The sequence below is a fragment of the Oryzias latipes genome, chromosome 18 (assembly GCF_053564925.1).
Source record: "Oryzias latipes strain Hd-rR chromosome 18, Olatipes_Hd-rR_3.1".
NCBI lineage: Eukaryota > Metazoa > Chordata > Actinopteri > Beloniformes > Adrianichthyidae > Oryzias > Oryzias latipes.
This window is the reverse complement of record NC_136254.1, coordinates 24,026,699-24,052,437: the sequence shown is the minus strand read 5'-3', so window position 1 is coordinate 24,052,437 and position 25,739 is coordinate 24,026,699. Positions and strand designations below refer to the sequence as shown.

At 39.4% G+C, this 25,739-nt stretch overlaps 1 protein-coding gene across 2 annotated transcripts in view; it reads right to left on the bottom strand.

Moving 5' to 3' along the window:
- Positions 1-25,114, bottom strand: part of adamtsl3 (ADAMTS-like 3) — a 126,747-nt gene extending 101,633 nt beyond the window's left edge. For both annotated transcript variants that reach the window (XM_023965892.2, XM_023965893.2), the window contains exon 1: positions 24,730-25,114. In XM_023965892.2, the coding sequence (XP_023821660.1) occupies positions 24,730-24,786 (57 nt within the window). In that variant the 5' untranslated portion in view covers positions 24,787-25,114. The remainder of the gene's footprint in view (positions 1-24,729) is intronic.
- Between the last annotated feature and the right edge of the window lie 625 nt (positions 25,115-25,739).

The window sequence follows — 25,739 nt, the reverse complement described above, 5'->3', positions numbered from 1 at the left end:
CTTGGGCATTTAGAAACGGCGTTTAGTTCTTGAAAAGTATACTAACTTTGTGTCCACATCCAGAGTTAACTTTTCATCATCCATGGTGCAACATTCACCAAAAATCTTGGTGCTTTCAGAAAACCTTTATTTAAACTCTGACACTTCTGGAAGAACAAACATTTCCATAAAAACACCTTTAACTTTGTGGAAAGCTTTTCCAAGAGAGCCAAAGCTATTAAAACCGTCCTGTGAGTTTCGGTAACCTCACATTGAACCCCAATGATTATAAATTTAAATTGGGTGGGGAGGGTAGTGCAGCGGTCGACCTCTGATCAAAAGATTCTAGGTTCAGTTCCTGCCTTGCCCGGCCATTTATCAAAGTGTCTTTGAGCAAGACACTTAACCCCACAATGCACCTGGTGGTTATAAGTTGGCGCCAGTGTTAAACAATTCAGCCGCCATCAGTGTGTGGATGTATGTGTGCGTGCGTTGGTGAATGAGACTGTGACCGTAAAGGTGGGCGGCCGTGGTGCAGCGCTAGGGCGGTCGACCCATGATCGTAAGATTGCAGGTTCCATTCCCGCCTTGCACGCCCATGTATCGAAGTGTCCTTGGGCAAGACACTGAACCCCATCCTGCCTCAAGTGGGAGGTTGGTGCCATTGGTGTGTGAATGTGTGTGTGTGCATGAGTGAATGGATCTGTGACTGTAAAAAGCTTTATGCCTTTGAAAGAGGGTAGAAAGCGCTACATAAGTATACGCCATTTACCAAAAGCACTATGCAAGTATGCACCATTTTCCATTTGAATTGAATTCATTTAAGAGAAAAACTTAATTCCAAAGGGGAACTCAAACATTAAATGGGAAGTCGCTTCTATTCATATTTGTTTAAAAACAGAGAATTTGTCAATTGTAAAATCAAACTTGATAAAAGTTTTGTCCAACAGAAATGTGTGTTTTTTTTGGTATCTTTTTAATTTTATTTATCAATTTTGATTTAATTTTTCAATATCTAATCCAACAAAACGTATTGTTTATTTTGATCCTTCACAATTCTTGCTTGTTTGTTTTGTCAAATACACAAAGATTTGTTGTATACAGTAAGTACCACGATGAACAATATACTTTCTATGCCAAAGTTATCATCTTGCAGTCAACCCCAGAGTCTTGACTCAGCCGTCTCCAGCGGCAGAATAAACCACAACACTGCGGTCGTCCTGACAAATGATGACCTAAGGAAACTGTGTGATTTGTATGGGGGCCTCTAAATTTGACCATCAAGCCCAGAGTCTGTGTCTGAGCCAGGGAGCCGACCGCAAAAGAACATTCCCCGTCGGTCTGTGACGGCGCACTAGGCTTGACGTGACAGCTTAATCCCGGTCCATTTATTCTGTTGTCAAAATGCTAAAATTCCAGGTTGCAATTATCTCTGCAGAGCGACAGACAATTGAACTGCGAAGACGGGAAAGAAAACGTCAACATGCCATCAGAAATACCTCTGAGAGATTACGCTTTTAGAAAATGCAATTCAGAGAGAAAGATAGTGGAAAATGAGAGTATACAGATAGTCCATGGTTGATGGCCTTAATGGAGGATGATTGCAGAGAATTGTGACAAATGGAGCACGTCAAGAAAAAGACGACTCAAACATCCCTGTCATCCTTGTGTAAATGACGGCGAAAGGAAGAAGTTTGATGAATGATGTGCATGACATAAGGGGTGCAGTCAAAGTGGCGTCCTGAGTGGATTTGGGGGGGGGGGGGGGGCATGGTCAATTTGGTCTCCCTTTGTGTTAAAAAGACAGAGACATCCTCTGAACTCCTAGATGTGCCATTTGAGATCTTAAATCATGCACGAAGAGGCCCACTTAAAAAAAAAGTAAAGTTCAAGTAAATGGTTGCATAACTTCAAGTGTATCCATTAAATTCTTGCTTTAGCTAATTTTTCTGCAAGCATGTGTGCAGTTTTCTCTATTAGTAGAAATTTTCAACCGTATGTCCTCTCTCTTGGTGGAGGACAAATGTTCCCTCTTCTGTCGCTTCCTGCTGTCAGCATCGGAAATGGAACAATGCCATCAACTGGGTGTTACTGCACTGACCTCACCCAAAACGTTTGAAGAAATTCTTCCCCAAACAGCCTATTTTCAGTCGAGATAACAGCTTTAATGTTCCAACAACATGGAGCTAAGAGCTGCCCTTCTGTGTTCAAGTGCAATTGTCTGACTCATTTTAGCATCAAGCCAGTTTTCTATTTCTGCTCCTATGTATATGTTCATTTTCTGTTTCAAAATGTGGGTGGAGGTAGGGGGCCGGTTAGTTGTGGGCATTGTGTGTGTGATTTTAAAATGTAAAGGTCTTTGTTTTGGTTTTTAAGTTTAAAAGTTATTTTTATTCTGTAAAACACCATGCTACACTTGTATGAAAAGTGCTGTATAAATAAAGTTTGATTTAATTTTACTCTTAGCATAAAACCTTGAATGTGCATTGGTCGCATTGAGTAAAACCTTCTGCCAACTTACAAAATTGTGATTTTACGAGCAACCTAAACTACAGCTGCATGCTTGTGTTAATAGTCTCCGACATTTAGGAGAAAAGAAAGTGGGTTTGGCAAAGAGTCAAGGCTGAAGTCATAAAGAGAAAAACAGTTCAGCTCACATCTGCAGCAAGAACTCTGTTGATCAAAGTGATGGCAACTTGATAGGTCACACTTTTCTTCACGTTTTTAAAGGGAGAGAAAAAAAACACCAAATATGTTTGATGTAAAAAGTTTCCAGGTGGATACATGAAGGATAAAGATGTCCTGACAAATCTGCCAGGAATTGGATATTCATGTGGTCACTACTGAGCAGCACCACATATTTCCAATTCAAAAAAGACATGATTCTCCTCTTTTGGAAGTATTTTTATCAATCATTTGTAAACTGGTGACATAGCTTTCTCGTCTTGTTGCAGCTGTGAAAACAAATGCAATCTGAGAATCTCTTGTGTAGAAGAGATTCGTTGTTTCAACAAAGCTTATGTTACGTACTCCTAAAACAAAAAGGGGTATATCTGTATGAACTTCTTTGAGGCTACACTTCTTTTAGTTTTGGAACCATTGACATTTAATATGCTGAACTGATCATCTCTACCTTCACCCTTGGATTCTGCACAGCCAAATCCAAACTTAAACTAGATGGCCACATTGATCAGTTTGCTAATTCAACAATGTTCCAAAACGGCAATCGGGTGGAACAAAGTAAAGTCTGAAGTTCAAATTAGCTCTGCTGTTTTCCAAGAAGTCACGCCATAAAAACGATCAAATTAAAACTGGAAAGAAATTAACGAGGCTAATTTAAAAATGACACTCAACTGCTCTATTATTGCGGGGTTCACTTCCTGAAAATGCCCCACGATAAATGAAATCCGCTAAGTAGGATTATAGATGTTTTAGAGCTGTTAAACCCCTCACTGCACTTTTATCAGACAGGCACTGATATTTTCACACTTATCTTAAGTTTACCTTAGTAGAATAATAAGTTTGGTATAACTGAATGAAAATAGGATCTGTTCACAATCAAAGGTTTATGTAGTTTTAGAAAGCCCAACACATTCTGTACTGAAGATACGGCACCAGGGGATTTATTGACAAAATCAACAGCCAATCAGCGTGCAGAATAGCAGAACACAATGTGTCCTGTTGAAAAGAAAAAGCATGAAAAAATCCACAAAAAAGCAATACTACAAAAGGTGAACAACGATACACAAAGGGAACACTGTAATCAAAAATGATAAATATTGAAATAATCACAAAACCTACAGAAATCATAATGTACATGTACGTTTGTAGTAGGTGTGAAGTTGCACTATGGAGAATTGTTCGCTTTTGCAACCTCCTTCAAGTGGTCATTGGAAGAACTGAAACATTTGGTACTTCCTGGTTTGGGTCAAATTTGGAAAACAGAGGTTTGGGGGTTGCTTGGACCAGCTAACTCTTAGAAGTGTTCGGAAAGTCAATTTTGTGGGTGGAGGCAAAAACTAAATAAAAAAAAACTGCATTAGCCACGAAAATAGTTGACTGTGCAAAAACAAAAAGATATTTATATGATACAAAACTAAGATTCAAAGCTGCCAATTTGCTGACTTTGTTGCTATAATTTTTTAAACTAACAACTCTTTGTAAAAAAAAAAGTGAAACAAAAATCTGGAGCTATTCTGACATTTTAAAGGGTTTTAGTAAATGTATTTTGGAGAAGCAGCAATGGGTTCTGCAGCAGGCTCCTCCCACACTTGCAGGATCATAAGCCCACAAGAGCACATGCTCAATGTCACTGAAAATCATTGCCAGTTTGACTTAAATTTTATTGAAAGTGACTAAGACTCTATTTGCCGCACTATAATGTTGAGGTTACAGGTATTGTGAATATGCTCACTCGGCTAACGGGTCTAACTTGGCTAACATGTAACATGCCACAATCAAGTTCTAGAGTTACTGTGAATGCAGTAGAGTCTGAATGACTGACTTTTCTCTGGCTCTTTTGTCTCAATGCGCCTTGTGATCCGGTGCGCCCTATAGTGTGGACAATATGATAGATGTACAACTTATTAGTTAGACTTATGAGGGACCACGTAAACACAATTTGCAAAACGTTGTGTCAGCAGATGACACAACGGCGTCACAACCAAAACAGCATTTGTTATAGATTTGGGTGGGGAGGTCACCACCAAATGGCTCCCAAGTGGGGCGGTGACGACAGGTCAAACAAATTTGCCCACTCAGCCTAATGTGATAATTAAATTGATTTTCTAAACAAACTAAACTAATTTCGGTATACGTTTTCTTTACATTTGTGCAATATTTGTAAGCAAAAACCTGGGGGTATTTGATTTCATCCGAAGAAAAGTTTCCACATAGGAAACTGCTGACATTAAATGAGTACGTTTCTAAGATCAGGAAATGTACTTAGGGAGGCTCATGGTTGACACATTAGTCAGCTTTGTGCAGCACCCAAGAACTACTGTCCTCTGCTGAAGCAAGAAAAAAGAAGTTCAAGTCAAAGAAAACCATTGGACTTGGCTCAGCCTGAAGGTGAGCATGTACTCAGCAGTGTTTGCACAGCTGAAAGAGAGTTCTCTCAGCAGGGAGCAGGGCTGGGCACGACCATGGTACAAGCCCGCTTACGAACGCCGCTTCCTGCCACTTCCTGTTCAGAGAAGCACGAGCCAAACTCTGAGTCTAGAAACAAAACTGCCCTTCAGATACGCCCGACACATTTAACTCCCCTGTTGAAACTCTGGGGCAGTCTGACCTGGCTGCTGCCCGGTTCCGCTATCACAAGAATGCATAAAAAGGATTTTTGGTTTGATCATATTATAACATGATACTAAGCTGTCTAAGCCACACTGATTGGGCTGTATTTGAATTAATTTGGTTGAAAAGCAACCTGTCAAAAGCGATGACCAACAAAAAAAAATACTGACAGTCCATAAAATCTTAAAACTGCATTTGCATTTTATTGAACAGCTGCCTTCCCAAAGAGAGTCTCCTGTTCCAGCCTAAATAGGATCAATTTGACGGGATAGCTGAAAAAGGAAGGTTCGTTTCGTCCTCTGGGATGCGGCTCTGTCTCTTAAAGCTAGCACACTTTAGTTAGTGCAAGAAATATTTGTCTTTGAGAATGATGAACAAAGCTCTGGTTCCATAAAACTTGAGTAGGCCCAGGTGGTTACAGGAGGTCAGATCCACGGAGGCTCAATGAATGAATAATGGCTGCCTGTCAGGAGGAAGAGGAATATGACATGAGCTGTTGTAGATACAGTCGTGCAGGGAGATACACAAAGAGCGCATACTCACTAAGGGCTGGGAGACAGGACACAGCACGGGTTCATATCTGGTAGGTTGAAGTTACCAACCCCCCCAACCCAAAAGAGGTGAATAATTAGAGAGTCCATTGGCCTTTTGGACAGGAGCGCCCTTTGAATGAATGGAATAGCATTACCCTGATCTAAAAACTCATACGGGAACTAATACTTACTTAATTATCAAGCATACTTAAGGCGCCTGAATACCTGAGTAACTTTTTTATGGAAGACCTCAAGGATAAAGACATCAGAGACTTTAAAATTTCATCCTGGACACGAAAGGGTATCTCTTTTTTTGATGTATTGATAGTGGCTCCAAAAAGACGCCCAGCTCTAAGTAACCCCCGACAGAACTGACTGGCTTTAGCATCTTAAGTTTCAATCTGATTGTCTCTGCAACCAAAACCTTCAATACATGACATGTAAAAGAGATTCACTGGGTTTCATATTTGGCAGCAGATATCCTGGCCGACACAAAGAGGTTCTGGAGTTTTATCTGAAGTCAAGAGGCTTTAATGAAACCTCTGAGCTCACTTAAAAGGTACCAAACACTCCTGTGAACAAGGAGACATGACCCTACAAAACTTCGACTGGCACAAATCAGTACACAGAACTCTCTTTTTGGGTATTTCTCTTTGTTTGTCATAAAGTTTTAAAGCTAGTCTTGGTGATGCTCAGACCTGAATAGGTCCCATTTGGAACAATAGACGCCAATTCTGATGTATGTGCCCTCCCGGTGCAAAAGATAGACGAATAAAAAAGTGGATCTCCTTGGAAAGTGAACATCCTGACCTTGGCCCGGCACACAGTTTCTGTTTCCAAGGATTAGAAACCAACTGGACCCTTGAAATTCCTCTGATGCCCATAAATGGGATTCCCTGAGCAGGTGGACAGGTAGTGCGCACTTCGTTAATCTCTAGGAGGGCAGGAAGAAGGGAATTATGGGTCGCAGAGAGGACAGAGAAGTGAGGACATGCATTAGGCTGGAAGGGAATGTGGACGATGACGGAAAACACACTTTGTTTCTGATCGTGTTTGCAGTCTGAAACTGTTTTTAATCCTTTATAAAGGTAAAACTGTGTACGACCTGTTTATAACATAACTCCAACTGTAACAAAATCCAGCATAAGAGGCTCTTAGTTTTCATAATAGACGCTGTTTGGCATTTTCAGAAAAGGGGGAGCCACTAAATTGTGCAACTTGTTGTACAGATTTTATTTTTTATATTTTCTCAAACCATTGTTTCCTGAGGCCTTTAAATATTTAAAACCTGAAAAGTGTATTATCTTAGGATGAACCATCTTTTCTACTTCCTGTTTAGAAGGTCAGGAAAGGTAGACTGAAACAGGGAAACAACATTAAAACCCATTAAATAGCAACCGGCAAAGAGTGACACATTATAGTCACCATCAAACCAGACTTATGCAGAAACATCCTAAAAAACTGCTGGGTGAGCTTGACAATAATGAGACAGAGTGGTGGCTCTGCCCTGTTGCACTTGCGTCATCCAGATAATGGGGGCATGCAAGTTCACTGAGGGTCCTTGAGCCACGCTGGCTGCTGGTGTCCAGTGGCCCTGCTGGAGCCAACCGTGTAGCTGAAAACAAGGCAATCACTGATGAGCACTCGAGTCCTCCTACCTACAGGGGAGTTTTGCTGTCCAGTGCATGAGTGTGTGTGATTAGAGGCTTCATTTGTTCTGTTAAACTTGGAAACAGAGCGGCTGAGCCTCTGCAGCGGGCTGGATTAGTCCAGCAGAAAGAAAAACAATCCATCTTTTGTCAAAGAAGGGAAATGTCATTCAAACGTTATCTCCGCTGTTGGAAATGTCCCACACTGACATATTAGTGGTCCAACAACAAGTCCATTCCCTAAAGATGGAAAAGTTCAAAAGAGATATTGCTCCAACTTTCTGGATGAAAAGTAGATTCGAGAGGACGATATCATCTAATCCACTCCTGTACTACTACACTGCAGTAAATATTCGTGCATGAATTGTTCATCTGTCACTATGTTTTTCTTTTTACACACGCAGAGTTTGACCTATGAGGAGCAGGAAGCCTGGGAGCAGAAAAAGGTTGCTGTCAGGAAATGGGAAAGGCTGTGAATGAGCCCCTTCAAAAGCAGGAGCAGAACTCGACCAAGGCAAGAGATGTGATGGAAAGCTTCACATGAAGTGTTACAAAAATGAACAAGAACAGACGTTAGGAAGGATGAGAAGTTGTTGATGTACCAGGTCTTAAATTCTGATAAGCTCAAATAGTGGGAAAACAAATGTAACCCAAACAAAACTTTGGTCTGCATTTTTTGAATGATTGTGTTGAGATAGAAAGCTAAAACAACACTCACAATGGGTAATAAACAAATAACTGAGCATTTAAACCCTTTACTAATTGTCAGGCATGGTGGTGGAGCGGTAATAATTTGAGTTGTCTTCTCTAGTTGCAGTTATAGCAATCCTAAAACTGTTGGGTTCAATGCCAATGCTTGTTTTTATGCCTAATAAAAATATGTTAAGTTCTTTTACCAGTACAACTTATTCTCTACTAATCCTTTTAACACCTGAGCTTTAGCTCCACTGTTTAAATTCTTTTGATTACCATAACTTTTACGCAATTAACGTAATTACCGCTGATTCTGAAGTGGAGAAAAGCGACTTTGCACCGACTAAAACACCAAAATACAAGACTTTGCCAAAAGAGAGCACAGTTTTTTCAAATTCTTTTAAGAGTTGTGTTTTTTCTAATTGTTTTGTAACCTATATAGGAACACAATAAACCATTTAAGATTTAAAGTTATAAAATTACCAATATTCCTGTAAAACCACTCCTGTATTATGGAACAAAGCATTCAAAAGAAGAAAAAAACTAAACACTAAGCCTGTTTTTTGAGTTTATCAAATTAACTTGCTTTAAACGTGTTTGCAGATGTTCAGTAATTGAAAATAATGATTTAATACTCCATCTTTTATTTTAAAAACTTCTTAAATTCTAAAATCCCATATTTTTAGGCATGCATGTTAATGGCAAATTTCTCCTGACACCGGCCTCAGGAGAGGAACTGCAAATGTATTTTTCCTAGTTTGCGGCAAATTGAAGAATGTAAGTTTTTCTTTTTACCTGCTGTTAAACGTTTTTCTTCAGAACACCTAAAAACAAGTCAAACTAAATATAAATATATGTATAAGTTAATATATGTATAAATATTTTGCCATTTGTCACATAGCCCAGTCAAGTCTCCCAGACGATGTATTTATTTGAGAAACTGGTAAACAGAAAAACAAAAAACTAAAAAACATGTTACGACTCTAAGAAAACCAGATAACCCGCAAAGGAATGACTGCTAAAACTAAAATAAAATAGTTTCTGCTGTAAAGCAAGTAAAAGTTGCGAAGGAAGGAAACTTCAAATGAAAATGTCAAATTTCCCAAATTGAAGGACTTGTTTAGGTTGACCCCCCCCCCCCCCCCCCCCAAGTATTTTCGCTTCTCAATGGCTAATATAAAAAGGAAAAAAAAGTACTGAACACCATAAGAAGCAGAAAGCTATGTTGACATGATTCCCTTTCACCGTGACAAAGATAACCACATGTTGGAGCAAGAGTCCCCTCAGGTTTCATTACCGGCACACGTGCTTACACCACTAAAAAGTTAAAAGCGACAGCCGATGCAGTTTTTGGCACATTCTTGAACACGAATCCATCGCCTGAGCTCAACCCTGCACACCTGCACGCAACTGTAACTGCAGCTACCTCACTGATGCAAACCTCGAAGCCGCGCAGCAGCGAGCACGCCTCCAGTCATCAATGTTTTTACATTTTATTTGAAGTGGAGCAGCTTCGGCGCAGCATGTTGCATAACTTAGTTGGCTGTCTTTAGGTATTACCGCGGTCCGTGAAGCTAAATGTTTTGGTAGTGTTGCCTAATTCCACATCTGCTGTATAAATCTGTGGTCTGCAAGCTCAGTCTGGCTTAAGGAAAATATCCTTCTGCAAAAATATTTGTTGCTAGCACAGATTAAATCAATGCCTGAGCAACCGCACGCCATAATATTAACTGCGACAGAGTTGCATTAAAAAGGAAAGGAAAAGGTGACATTTTTGTGAGTGTTCATCACCAGCTATAAATTCCAAAATCAATACGCATGAAGCTGGTGGCCAATAATATTTAGGGGAAGCTTTAAACAGTTGCTGTTGCGTGCAGTCCTTCCAGATGATTTAAAAAAAAAAACAATTATTTTCTTATAAGAAAAATGTCTGAACTTACTTTTAAAATGTGGTGCTTTAAAAAAAGAAACACATATATCAAAATTTGATAGAAAAGATAAAAAGAGTCGGCCAGCATTCCCTTAAACAGACTGCAGATCTGGTAGAAGTCTAGAATTTTCTTGTGGCACAAAACTTCCTTCTTTGCATAGATCTTTTAAAAACAGAAGTTGCATCTTCTCTGTCTTTTCAGGTACCAAAACAAAGAAAACACCATGTGAGAGACTCCTATTTTTATGGCAACCAAAGCTTTAAAACCACCAACAGTTATAAAATCTGAACCAACATCTGAAGCTTTGGGGATACATTAAACTTGTCATCAGTCCATCAACTTCAATGTAGTAAACTTCACGCCATTATCAGCGAAAGTTCTTAATGTTAACAATGCTTGTGAGATGTAAAGAAAGGCCTTAGTCACAACTTTCCTTACGGGTAAATAAAGGTTGTCTTTGGGCAAAAAATGGGCAAATCTATATAGGGGATATAGGTATATAGGTGGTCCACAGGAACTATCAAGGTCACACATCACTTGGTGAGCCCGTAGTGTAACATTTCTTTTCTATGGGCGACAGATCAGTCTCAAATACCACGCAAGGGTAAGTAAGAGTGAAGGAGGTGAGACGCAGGCATGTCCTACTGATTTTTCCTTTTTTTCCAACAACCCCAAACCCCGTTAGTGCTGTTCACTTGGTGTGAACAGTCCCATGAGGACTTTATACAACCAGAGTGTAGTTTGTGTGGGCAGTTGTGTGTCACATTCACACCCTGTGCGTCCAGCATTTGCACACAATCACTAAGGAGCCCAGTACGCGCACCTTACTAATTACTAGCCTGTGACGAAAGGACACTGTTCGACTGCATCAATAGGTGCGTGCAACTTGCATTTGTATTACAAATACTTCACGATACACTTACCGCACCAGGACAATCGTACGTTCCATTTTCATGACGTCCCTGAAGGTGGCCACACGAGCCTTTTAGAAAATTGCAAGACACACCTGCGCTCCCAGTAAGATGCAGCCACTTCTGTCTATGATCCTCCACATCCCCAGACAACCTAAAAAGCCCAGCACCTGTACGGGCCAACCCCTGTTCAGGTGCTTGAAAGGATACAGAGAGAGGAGCTGTAGTTTTTTTATGAGGAAGCTTGGAGGGGCTAAGAAGTAACTTGGAGTTGCTCAGTTGTGTGTTTCTATAGTTTGTATGTTTGGCCATTAGTTAAAAAAATAATTACAGATGACTACAAACAAAGTGGTACCCAATAATTTCACATGTCTATATTGATGGTTAGTTTTGCAATCCATCCAAAGTTGCTGGTAATCAATTAACTCCATGTTGGACAGTTTTTGTTTAAATAGTACATCCCCTACTGTTTATGGAGAACAATGGAAACACTTGAACAAACTTCTGATATGGTACAATAAAAAAATGACTCCAAACTCACCCAAACTTTAATCTTACTGGTCTTCATTTTCTGGTTTCACCAAATTTAGCCTGTAAGTCATCCTCCTATGTTTGCATTGCAGTCATTTCCTCAATTTCTGATCATCTCACAGTGACCCCTCCATACCCCTGAAAGTATCTTAGCCATATTAGGCCCAGACTCCTTCCCTCCAATCATGTAGTGATTTGCCCCTGATGACTGTGTTTTCAGGCGCCGACGGAACGGTTTGTACCTGCAGATCAGCAGCCAGCCACATTCCTGCTGCACCATCCTGCCAATCAACATTACATCACACATTTGCTTCTCACTGACACACACCTTTCACCAGGAGAGTCTGCAGGAAACCGTTTTAGACAACCTTTTGGAAGAGTAGTCCTGTACACCAGTGGTCCCCAACAAGAACTGCATTTTTGCTATTTTATTAATAGTCTAAGGCTAAAGAAAGTTTTATTTTGAAAAACTTGTGACTTCTCCCCATTACATCGGACTAATTTCTGACACGTGTCAAATCACACAGTCTTGTGTCAAAAATCCATCTGCCACTACTACAGACCGGCAAGATAAAACCCCAAAGATAGCAAAGTAAACAAACAAGTTTCTTTTTGCAGAAAGGAGTCAGAAGGGAAACAGAAGAGCCTTGGACTTCAAAATAAAATAAATCTGCATTTAACAGACACAAACAAGAAGTCTCCAAAGATGAATTTATTGAAACAGTTTTTCCCACACACCATAATAATAATACATAATATTCAGCAACCATCTGTATAATGTGATCAGGATGCTGCTAATAAAGTTCCTCGAACAGTGGATTCACACGTATTATTATATTTAAAAAAATAAAACTTTTTCTTTCTTTTTTATGTATTTATCCTTTACACTTTAAAAGTTGGATGAGGCTGAAGTTGGAATTTTTTTTTTTAGCTTCCACTTTGACAGTTATGGGTAATGTGTCACATTTTAATGATTTCGATAAAATCTAGCGTACAAATAACGTTTTGAACAGCTGCAGATATTTTACAGAGGATGAAGTTAAACTTTACCCTCAAAAGTTTAGAGAAATTGGAAGCTAAAAAAATAGGATGCCAAACTCATCCTCGTATAGGCCAGTCCGTGAAAATATTGTAAAAATTGGGGACCAATGCTGTCTGCTACTAGTAATAATACTTTGGAAAGTGTTTTATAGTCAGTCTCTTTATGCAGGCCCTTGCAATAGACTTTCATTAACTATCTACTTTGCTGTTGGTCTGTCCGGTCATCTGTCATCCCACGGCTTTCAGCTTAAATGATCAGCCCTAACAGGCTTTGATAGGCATCCCTCATCTGTCATTCCTAACTTAACAGGCCATCTACTCATCACCATGCCAAATATTCCAGCTATGACACCACACATGATGCGATGAGAGATTTACCTCCACTGATAACATAAAAGACTTTGTTTTATTTTTATTTTGAGTGCAAAAAAAAGTCAAATCTGCACTTTCACAGGTGGTATCTTCATCTTTAAATGGTAGAATTACAAGGGAAACTGGAGTGATAAAACGACTTGAATGACGTAGGTTTCCCGACATGCCTGTCACACGTGGGAATGCATTTTTTTCCCTTCTTTTTTTGTATATAAAGACCACCTGCTGCAGATGATGTCACTGTTATGCAGGAACTCCGGGAACAAATTCCACAGTGACATTTCAAATTCAACACCCGCACGAGCGATAAGCCAGAACAACGGTGACCCAAGGGTGCATTTTTGTCATAACAGAAATTACTTTTAGGGGTCAAACATCAATCCTGGAAAAACACACAAACAGCAAGACTGCACAGGTTTTCTAAAGGCAACAAGACTTTGTAAAGGTTATCTGGAGTTTGCCATCAATCTTGGTTTCGCTTAAGAAAACTGGAATTCCAGCCTGTGGAGCTAACAGAGATGAATGCGGCTTCTATAGGTCCCGCTAATCATACCAATTAAGACATTTGAAAATCTTATTTCTATTATTTTTTTTAGTTGTAATCTGAAGTTTTACCAGTAGTCATCACTAAATCCAACAAATTTGTACCCTTGCTACACCGGTCAAACACGTTCACGACTCTTCCGTTCACGCGTCGCTACATATAAAACGAGTGGCAATCGAACATGCGTTGAAAATTAAACGAGCTGAACTTTGACTAATTACGGACTCAATTTTGTAGTGACGTATAGATGGCGTCTCTTTTGATTCACGGATGTAGTTAATGCCTGAAAATTGATCACGGAGGAGAAATTAATAATTGAGGTTTGGGAATTGGGAAAGTCTTTCATATTTCGTAATAAACTGTGAAAGAAAGAGCCTGGAGCAAGATTCATGAGATTTTCACCGCTTTGACATTTCCCACCGACCCTCTTCCAACTGCAGATCCATGCACTAGTTTCAAGTAGTGACAGTCAAGTGAATACCATATACTCAAAGCGCATTCAAGAATGCGTGTTTAGCACGTTCTTTAATGCACAACACATGCCCAGTGTGAACTTAGCATTCAATTTTTTTTATTTAGCCCTTTTATTCATTCCTTCATCATTTATTTTTGCGCTACCAACTCAAATATTTCTGCTTAACATGTCTAAACTTCTATGACTTTCAACTTATCCACTCTCATGACTTACCATTTCAGCATCTCACACTTCAGAACCAAATAAAATCAACAGAGGTGACGAAAGACCACACAGATTTTCTAGGCAGGGGTTCTCCTCAGAAGGGAAGATCTGGCCACTAAATCTTTCTTCGGCCATTACATCTGTGCTGCTTCACTGGCCAATTCTGTGCGAGTCTGTGTATGTGTTAAATTGTATGTAATCCCTGCCTGGGAATTTAAATGGACCTTTGGGTCCCATGTTCATGCCACACACGCAGAAAAGTCACAAGACTACACACACCCATGAAATGTACAGGAGGACTATAGTTGACATTAATAACTTAAAAAAAAGACACTTTTGTTCACACGTTTGACATAAAATTTTAGGTTTATAACATACTTGTAATTTAATCCTAATCTAAACATTCAAATGGATTTGGCCTAACAATTGTGCACCATTGACAACAGGCCACAGCTATATTATAATAGTTCTGAACCTTGTCATCAGAGGATTTATGCATTTTTATAACTGATTGATGAATAGTCGGATATCCCCTAACCAGGGGTTTGCAACCTGAGCTTCTGGAGCCACATGACTCTTTTTATCCTTCCATTGTGGCTTTTATAGAAAAGGGATAAAAATGTTTACTTTTGATTCATTTGTTTTTCTGAATTTTTTTATATTTCTGTTTAAATTTTTTAACATGTCAGATAACAAAATGATGGTAACAGGGATATTCTAATGTCATAGTGGATCATCAGTAGAATAAGATACAAGAACATACAGATTTTTATTTTTTATTTTTTACAAAAAATGGTTTTCATGTTCATATTTGATAGGAAAAAGAGAAAAAAAAAAAGATGGCTCGCCAAAGTCGTAATGATGTTTGACTTGGCTTTCTTTGCATTTTTAATTCAAGCATAATGATCCTATTTAATACAGAGTGTATTTTATTTTGAAAGGAACTGCTGCTGTCAAAAGTAAAAAAAAAAAAAAAGTCAAAATTGTTATAAAAGATCTGTACTCTTTCATCATTCACTTACAGTAAATATTTAAAGCTACATTTTATAAATGAATGGACTAATGGTCACAAAAACCTAAATAAAGTTTATTTTTATAAATGGTAAATTGGGACTTTGCATCTGCACTGGATTTGGTACAAAAAAAAAAAAAAAGAAAATAGGCCAACTTTTAGCGGCAAAGGTTGCAGACCCCATGGACTTAACCAATCTAAAACACTACATTTATAAAAAAAATAAAACAAAAGACCTCTACAGATAAATAATGAACCAATTCAGTCTTTCTGGTTCATTCATCAAAGGTTCCAGCAATGCTAACCAGTGGTTGTTTCATCCTGGGCCTGGGGCAGTTAATCAGTTTGTCGTTGATTTATGGTAGCACAGAGGTATCTCTCTGAGGTCACATCTTCCCACAAAGAGTGAAACATTTTGGGTTTCTGGCCAATGTTGATGAATGTGCAAGCAGTCCTATAAAAATGTTAAAAGGTCAGAATACAGTTATCCACAGCTAAAGCAGCTATGAGTGTATATAGCATGCTTATTATTCTATGTTTTATTTTCGCACATTTAAAAAAATTAAAGGGAATTATAATAGCCAACAAAAAACTAAAAATAGATCAGGAGATGTTCACACTTGTGAAAATACCTCCAAGTAAAGGAGTAGAAGACTTCTTTAAGGGACTTTACTGTTAAAGTTTGACTTCTTCTGCGTCTAATCTAATAAAAGCCTTCACAAAAGATTTTGACTTTTATCTATAACATCTTTGCTTTATTTTTGTTGAACAGTAATGGTGTCAACACCTTGTAATACCCCTGTTTTTTTGGAGTGGGTAATGCTAATTCTAATGTAGTCGACTACAAGGATTTTTTTGTTTATCGCCATTTTTGAGAAACATTAACTTCAGGCCTGTTGACTGTACAGTGACCCCACATAGGCAAGAAGATTTTTGCAAATGTGTGCAAAAATTGGACCCCTATTTAAGATTTGTATTTAACAGCCTAAACAGTTAGCATGTAGCTCAGTAGTGGCTGTGACTATCAAACAAAGGAAACAACAGTGTCATTTCTTTTTTGTCATAAAATATGGTTGATGGTAGACTCAAATGCCAAAAAATAGGGTTAAACTTAAGAGAATGTAAATACTTTAATAAATAAACTTAAATACAGAAATATAAATGAAAAAACAATCAAAGTATATTATAAAAACTAAAATGTAAAAACAAGACGGATCCAGTGTGTAGTGATTTTGACAACAGAGCTAAATAGTTGTTCCCCGCTATACTGCCTTCCGTCTTCTGTGGTCTCGCAGATTTGTTTTGTGCAATTTTGCAGGTCATTGTGTTTTGTTTCATAGTGTCACGCCAGAGGGTGTCAAAATTGTTCTTCACTTCTATTTTAAATCCCCATCATTAATAAAAAGAAGAAGAAAAAAAATGGCCCCTAAAGTCTACTCACAATACCTCATATTGATCGCAAGAGGGAAAAAACGTAAGAATCATCGCTAAAATAAAAGAACTAAGCAAGAAGAAATAGTCACAGATGACTCCATCCATTGTTCCATGCAAGCTTCTAATGCATAGCTATTTAAAGCTACATTAAAAACATCAGTAATAAAATAAAAAATGAATTACCATTGGATACAGCTGGATGGCTGCCAATCTGTATTACTCTGGGTTTATTTTTGAGCAATAGAGATTTTCATGGAAAAAAGATCTTTACATTTTCTGAAAGATTACCATATTTCTGAAGAAGCACAGAAATCCTGTAAGCCCCCCTCCCAAATTTCTATCTGCTGTTTCGACATGGCCGCCCTGTTTTTACCCGGAGCACATGTGGTCACTGGGGGGAACAGATGTAAAAGCCCCGGGAAGCATCATTAGCTTTACAAACATTCGCCATGGAGACCCTGTCAGCAAGCGGCCCTCAGTCACTCGTCTTTCCACCGGTTTAGCTATCCAGCCATTCTTCTCCTCTCAACCCCTAACTGTTCTCACACTCGTACACAACCTCTATCTTCCCCAGAGAGTGAGGTCAGCAAGTGAGATAACTTGCCTTTTATTTGTTTGTCATGCCTGTCAACCAGTGAGTGGATCTGGAGTTATTGGTTTCCATTTTGTCCAAAAAGATACACTTTGATATTTATGTTTTCCTTTCATGCTTTTTATTAATGACCCTGGTTGGTCGGCATTCTCCCAGCCCGCTTCATTGAACTTTTCATCTCTCACTTCTTTAATAATGCTATCTTTATCCTTTTATGCTTTCTGTATTCATTCCTTCCCTAATTTCTACCATAATCTGCATCATTATCACTCCATTAATAAACCTCTCCTTTGAATCTTGTAATGCAGTAGTCATCCTCCTCTTTTAGGAGGGACTATGTCCTTGTCTTGTTGTGTAACTACGCTGATTTTTTTTTTAAAGATCTGAAGCCTTAGTCATATGCACCTGGATGTGGGGTTGACCTGTTCAGGTGCTGCAGGTTTGTGGGTTGCCCAGGCCCATGGAGGTGTTTTAGAGAGGCTTGTGCAGCCACCTCAAGGGACGTCATAAAAATGGAACGTCCCATTGTCATGTGAGTGGCAAGTGTATCTTAAAGTATTTGTGGGGATAATGTAAGTTGCATGTACCTATGACGTACGGTTGATGCTTTCGTACAGAGCCCTTCTGCCGCACTATTATCATTAGTAAGGTGTGCATGCTGGCTCTTGGCTAATCGAGCACAAATGCTGCACGCTTGGGGTGTGCAGGTAAGTACTTGTTGAAGAGTCGTGCCCACAAGTACCCGAATTAGCTTCAACAGTGATAATGATGCCCTCTTTGCGCTTTGATTGTCTAATTTCTGATGCTACATTTAAACCGGGCATGTGACATACAAGTACGTACTAAACATCATTTATTGAATGCATATGGCGATTACACTGGACGAGTAGGGAGAGGCGTCTTATTTTTCCTTTTACACTATTTTCTAGCGCATGTCTGCCATCTACAGTTGAAAGAGATTTGTTGCGATTTTGTAAATCTTGCTTCAGGCTTTTTCTTTCATTCCAATATAAGAAAGACTTGATGTCATAGAATTCCGGCTGGGCACAAACTGCAATTATTATTGGCTCCTTCAAGATCACTTTTCAAACAGTTGGCACTTCCATGAATTAAAAGGAAAACCATCCATTCGTCAATAACAAATCAGAGTCCCTGATTAGTCCCTGATCTGTGTGGAGTTTGCATGTTCTCCCCGTGCATGCGTGGGTTCTCTCCGGGATCTCCGGCTTCCTCCCACCATCCAAAAACATGCTTCATAGGTTGATTGGCAACTCTAAATTGACCATAGGTATGACTGTGAGAGTGAATGGGTGTGTGTTTGTGGACATTCTACCCTGCGACAGACTGGCGACCTGTCCAGGGCATCCCCTGCCTTTGCCCATAAGTGGCCGGGATAGGCTCCGGCAGCCCCATGACCCCGAAAGGGAAAAACAGTACAGAAAATGAATGAATGAGTCCCTGATCAGTCAAAGATCAACCTGATTTAACTTTTAACCCTTGTGCTATCTTAGATGACCCCACCCTTGCATTAACGTGTTATTCCTACCATGACAAAGGTGGATAAAGGTGGAAAGATTTCATGTAATCCATGGACACCAGTGAAGATCACAAATCATTGAAGAAAAAAGGTTCAGCACACTGTCTAGTGGGTCTAGATGACCCAACTCCTAATGTTAAAGTGCCTAGGATAGCACAAGGGTTAAACGCGCGTTCAGTGACCGAGCTTTTTGTATGTACAACCAAAAAACAGTTGTAGACAGTTGCATGGAGGCACGTGAACTCAAGAGTTTTGACCACAGAAGTTGGAACACGAGTTGCCGAGGGTGGAGGGAACGTAGCTCAACAGTCAGGCCTCGCGCCAGGAACTTAAACTTATCATTTGATCAGCAATAACAGGCCCCTTGCACACAGTGCACACGATTTGGGGGTATTGAAAACAAAAAAAAGAAAAATCCATCCTAAGTGCCTGAACGTATGATTTAAGTTTTCGTTGTGACCTGTCGCTCGCAGCATGCCCATAGAAAAAATTTGTACAGGTTTACAAAGCGGTAAATGACCTTGATTTTCTACAAATTAATGCAGGTTTTTCCCTCATTGCTCCTCTTTCTTTCCTTGGCTGTCTATTTCTCTTCTGTTCATCCTCTTTCCCCTCCCTTTGTGGTGTCAGTCTGACTTCTATATCTCCGTTGAACGTTCTTCTCAACCAACAGGCAAACATAAAAACCTCCTACCTGCAACTCCCCTCTAATTAAGCATCATAAGAAGGGCCAGAGTGCTGAGTCTCCCCTCTGGTTAGCGCCCTTGCTGCAATCTCATACTGGGATGGGTCAAGGCCAGGGCACGAACAGGACAGACAGATGCATGTGCTCAAGCCAAGGCAGAGCTGCTAATCTGCACGCGTTCCGCAGCTTTGTAAAAGTAGCTGAAAAATGTGCATGCCAGATGAAGTGCGAGTTCCTGCAGATTGAAGCTCACGCTGGCATTCGGGAACGCACAACAGGATAAAACAACAACACTCAATCATGCTGATGGAGGGGACTAGGACTCACTGCAGATGGAGCCCAAAATGTTTCATCCGGGGGGCCAAAATACCAGAGGCTCCGATTTCAAACTCAGTAATTACAAATAAACCTTGTGATGAAGGAACAAATACATTCACAGCGGGTTCTGGAAGGAACAGAGCAGGAATAGAAAAAAAAAAGTTACCTGCAAAATTACTGATGGGGCAGGGGTGGGATCCCTACTAAGAACAAGGTCCTTTTACTGTAATGGCGCCATCTACTGGCAGCACTTCTGCAAAATAAGCCACAACCAGGCAAAACTACAAAACCTCTTGCTGCTTTTTAGGTAGCTTTTCTGATTGACTTCTTGGAAAATCAACACCCCGTAACTCCAGCAAGTTCTCCTATTTATTGGCACAAGCAAAACCACAGACTCAGACACACTGTTATCCGAATAGAGCATTGAGTCATAGAAGCATAAACAATTTCAAGTTCTGCAAGATTTTGGAGGTGAATCAGTGAATGTCTGATACTGCTTTCGACATCTGTTCAGTTTTCACAAAGAACTCATTATTTATCCACTCTAAATGTGAAAGAAATTCTGTAATGTTTTGGGATTAATCTGTCACTTACTAAAAAGAAGGATTACATTGTTTTCGTAAGATCATTTTAAACCGTTGGCATTCTCAGGGGTGTGTCCAAAAGGTGACAGGGTGTGGTGCCCGCCTGCCCTCCAGGTCCCCCCCTTTAAAACCTCTGCTTTACACACAATCAGCACTACTTTCCACTGTTTTTTTTTTTTTTAATTGGTCCAAAAAATACCAACCAAATCTAATGAAATTTACATTATTTAGTCTTCCTTCATTTATTGCGTGAGTTCTAAAAAATAACCTGCAATAGGCAAAATCTGCAAAGTCAACTTTACTTTTTACAATTTCTATGGATGTTTTAAGATGACAGAATTTTACACAATTTATACACTTTTCTCAGACAGACGTGAACATTTTCACACTTTTCTCTCTTATTTAAACTCTCAATGTTCAAACCTTTGTAGATAAATTTGGCGAGTCCAGTTTTATAAAATAAAAACAAGGAGCAACTAGCCATCGAAGATGTATTTAAATTTTGCAAACTAAATTTATTCTGTACTTGAAACATGGAACAAAGGAAATTGATTGGCAATGGCTGCCAATCAGACCACAGAACACAATGCATTGTAAAAAAAAAAACTTAAAAAAAAAGCATAAAAGAATGCAAAACAGTATTTAAAAAAATCTGCAAAATGTTAACTATAAAGTAACAAAACAGGTTATACTCTAAACATGCCTTTACAGTAAAACTTTTAACATTTCAACATTTTTACATCTTAGTAATTCGGGATCTTCAAAGATTAGGGTTGGTGGCACTAGACAACTCATGTGTTTTGTTTCCTTTATTCAAACTGTCCAACTGGAAGTTAAATATTATAAGAAATTTATATTTTTTAAATAATATAAAATATCTTTTTTAAATAATATTTTATCATTTAAACTTAAACTCTGGAGATGAAATTAAAGGATCAAACTCTTTGTGTCTTTAAAACAAGTATAAATCTTTAATATTTAATTAATTGGGATAGTAAAAAATCTGAATAAAATTTTCTAATTATAATAGTTTGTAACCAACATAGGAAAAGATGTGTAATGAAAGCATTAGTGCTCTGAACATTGAACCCTGAGGAACACCACAGAATGGTTCAGGGATATATAATGTTTTAAAAGCTAAGTTCTCTTCTTTTCCACAAATTCTTTTTTAGACCACCAAAACTATATTTTCTTATGGTTAAAACTCAAAATAAAACACAGCATCAATAAAAATGCTACAAACAATTATCCTGATTAGTTTTATAAACAATTTAAAACAAAAGTTTTGAATTGGGGAATAGGGGAATTAAGATAAAGCCGTCTCTCCCCATCTGTTCTTTTCCTATTGGTTATAAATACACTTTTTTCCATCTACAATAAAAAAAATCTTTTTCTGAATTTATTTAACATTTTTTGTTCAAATAAGCAGGATCTTGCTATTTAAAATGACATCAAAGAAAAGTCAAGCCAATGGTCTCTAGCAAATGAAGCCGACACTGAACATTTCCTTAGAAGTCAACATTGACCAGATGCTGCCATCTCTTGTTCTCTTCTACAGGACTTTTCCGTCATTAGCCCACTGAGGACTCTGGGAAACGATCTGTTATTGGCTTAGCAGTACACTGTAGAAACATACCAGGAAGCAGTGAAACTGAGCCAGGAAGTCCAGCATCAAAAGTGAAACATTTTGAATGTAGCTCTGCATTTCAAGTCCCCGTGACTTTTGTCCTTGGCCTTCATGTACGGTAATAAGGAAAGCCTCGAACCCTCTCCACGGATTAAGCCCAGATGGGAACAATGAGATGAGTATGAAGGCTTTACTGACTAACTGAAAACACTCACCCTTGTTAACGCACTCCAAAAACTTTCTCCATCCATCACTGGCCAGATGTTCATTAAGTTTTTTTTTTCCCCCTGATTCTCAAGTGAGACCAACCCCTCAAAAAAAATTGAATTCACTGCCCATTCCACTCCACAACAAAGCCACTTGAGTAAACTAATTGGGTAGTTTGTGGTCTTTATGATCAAGAGATCGGGCCAAAGAGTGCGTTTCGGAGAACAAGAAATGCTGTTGTTGTTGACGGACGCTCGCTCGGGACCACTTGCACAGCGTGACCCCACTTAATCCCACCATTAGACTCCAAAGCTTCCCAATCCTGCAGACTTCAATACATGTGTTCATTGCGTTAAGACGCTGAGAGGGACCATTTCCTTGAATAAACATTAAAATCTGTTGCTTTTGCGGCTAATTTCCTTCTGTATTCCAGCTGAGTTATTAAAGAGGAGGCATGTGCTGAAGTGCGCGTGGCAGCCCTCTGCTGTGATAAAGTCTGATTTACATCCATCACATGTGGAAAGCTATTCACCATGCGAGTCCCCGACTCCTCTAAGAGGTTCTACGATTTATTTTATGTTTGGTTAATCAAAAGAAACTGATGCAATATGTCTTTTTTTTTAATCAAGGAACTGGGGCTGAAATAGAAACACTAAAGAAAGAAAACCTACTGAATAGTAGCAACTCCAGCTTGGCTAGCAGACTTGGCCAAAGACTGAAAGATGAATTAGTCACAAACCTGAAGGGCCAGATTAGTTATAGACGCATTCCAATGATAAAAGTATTTTTAACATGTGTTTTGAACATGTTCTTGTGGCATTAACCTGATGATGGAGGACATATATAAAGAAAACTAAGATTAAAATTGCATTTCTGTGTATTTCTTTATTCAAATCATTGTGAATCAAGAAAAAAATGCTGTTGTATTAGGAGTGTAGTTGGCATCTGCCTTAAAACTGGACGGCTGGATGGCTTCGATAATGTGCGCCATTTTTGTTGCACCGGTAATGTTTAGTTGGGGATGTGAGGGCCTCCAAGCCAGCGGGTGAGTGTGTAAGCAGGAAGCTCTCAGTTTTAGGTGACGGGAAGGGGTGCGGGGTTGCTCCACTCCCTGCCCACAACTCAGAGGTGAATTTGTAAGGAACTACTGCTGCTCTGCAGAAACTATGTCCTAGAAAACGACACACATTTTTAAAAATTAGACCGAACAATGGTTTAATCATAATTAAAAAACCCACTGGGAACGCTTTAAAAGATGATCGAAGTGGGACTTTACAAGCATCATACACAAATCCTGAGATTTGTCACTTAAAGTCCAAAATAAGACATGTAAGCCATTTCAAACACAAGATAGATCTCCTTTGCTCCACAGCAAGGACAGGTGCCAAATTACTGGATATTCTTGCTTCTCACAGAAATGCCTAGGAGTATTTGGAGGGCACAGCCTCCTACACACTCTGCCAACAACAAATCTCCATTAAGCGAAAAGGAAAAAACATTTCTTGAAGCTTCTAGGAGGCAAATCAGGGGATTGGAGTGTGAGCAACAAGAGCCTCCAAGAATTGTTGGAGCTATGCAATTATGTCACCCTCAAAGTGAGGCCTGTTCTATTTAGGGTTGGAGCCACAGGCTATTTGGCCCCCCCACACAATCAAATCACACCCGCATAACCAAACTCCAATATAGTTTTATTTATTTGCCAAGTAATGCAAGAACCAAGATTTTTTTTTTTTAAAGTAGGGACCTTCTGTGACTTGGCGATTCTGCTCACAAACAGATACATGTCCTGTGCTGACTCATGCTTCATGAATGGGGAAGGGCTTGTATCTGCTGAACACCTGATTTTGAACATTTTCTCTTTTGTTCTTTGCTCTTTCTTCTGGTAAAGGGGTTGAAAAGTCCCACTCCAGTCATCTTTTGATGTATTGTAAAAGGGTTCCCAGGGAAAATAAATAAATAAAAAACATGTTGTTTTGTAGGACATGGTTTCTGCAGAGCAGCAGAAGTTGATAAGAAATACGCCTCTAAGTTATGGGCGAGGCTGTTGGCACGGAGTGAGCCTGCCCTCATTTCCCATCATCTCTTTGTTTACACTCTCTAAGCTTGCATTTTTCTTTGGCGCATGTATATACAAACACACACACACACACACACACACACACACATATATATATACTCTCCATCATGAGAAAATGCTACAAGAACTTGTTAAAAACACAAGTTTCCTCTTTCTAATTACAGTATCCTATGGATTTTTTGGTGTTTTAAAAGTCCAAACAACCTTGAAAGAAGAAGAAGCACCTGTCAATCATTGACACCCCGAACCCTCTGTTTAAGCCCTAAAAATCAATAAACAGCTTGTGCTCCACTACAAAGTATGGTTCTCCTCTTTTATTTGTTTATTTTTATTTTAACAAACATGGACCTTCACTTCAGCATCGCGCAGGATAACCAGGCGCACCAGTAAAACGCAGCACTCTGCTGTTTTGTCCCGGGGAAATGTTGGGGAAACAACAGGTGGTTCCTCTATTTGTTCAGAAAAGGAGGGATAGAGAGAGAGAGGGGGAAAAAGGCTCACCTTCAAGTACACAGCGAGGAGAAGCAGCACGCACGTCCAGCTGCAGCTTTCAGTCATCTCGGGCAAGTTCAACGTAATTTCAAAGCGCTGACAGAGGCGCGCGCGCGCGCTCCGAGCAGAAAGTAGGAGAAGGAGGGTCCCGCGCGGCTGCTTCCCCCAGCGTCCACGCGGAGGAAAACGGCTCAGAGTCGGCCGAAAGCGCACATGACACCTCACGGCCGCTTCCAGATATTTAGTTCCCGCTGCAAACACGTTGCTGCTAAATTTATGTTTGCATACCGAGCAGCGCGTCGGGACACGGGGGCTCTCCCACCTTACTTTCTTAAAGACACAGGCGAGCTAAAGCGTCACGGTCGCTTCTCCTCTTTAATGGATGCCTGCAGTGACTGACAGGCGCGTTCCTACATAGAGAGAGAGAGCTCTGTTTATTCCTCCCCTCACCTCCAAAGGTGTCCGCATTCACAGCATTTAAAGCCTCGTTTCATCAGCTGACTAGTTAGAACAGGACTAAAGACATTTGCAAACCTCTGAACTTCAACCATTAAAAGATTCTATTATTCATCCTTAATGGGTCGTAGAAGCCGTTTCACAAAAACGGTTGAAATGAGTTAGTCAATCTAAGTCTGAAATCACTCCAGAGAAAGTAATCTATTTAAGTTTCCCACAAGTAGTCTATGCTAAAAGTGAGGTAGTAGACTAGAAATTTACATTTTCTATACAATACGGTAAATTCATTCATTTTTTCATTCATGAATGAATGGTAAATTCAAAAAGTTTCAGTTTAGTCTGAAGAAGTTAGTATTAGTATACAGTATTTCCTTTTCATCACGTACATGGTCTACTTATACTCAAGTGTTCTTCATCAAGTTGACTTCAGGTGTACTACTTTTTGTTAAGGAATCTGAAGAGTTTTGAGCCTGGTGGAAAAAGCATGTTCATATGAGGTTCCTCATATGTTCACTATATGAGTTTGAATTGTTTTTGTCATTATTAAGACCAGGATTATAAAA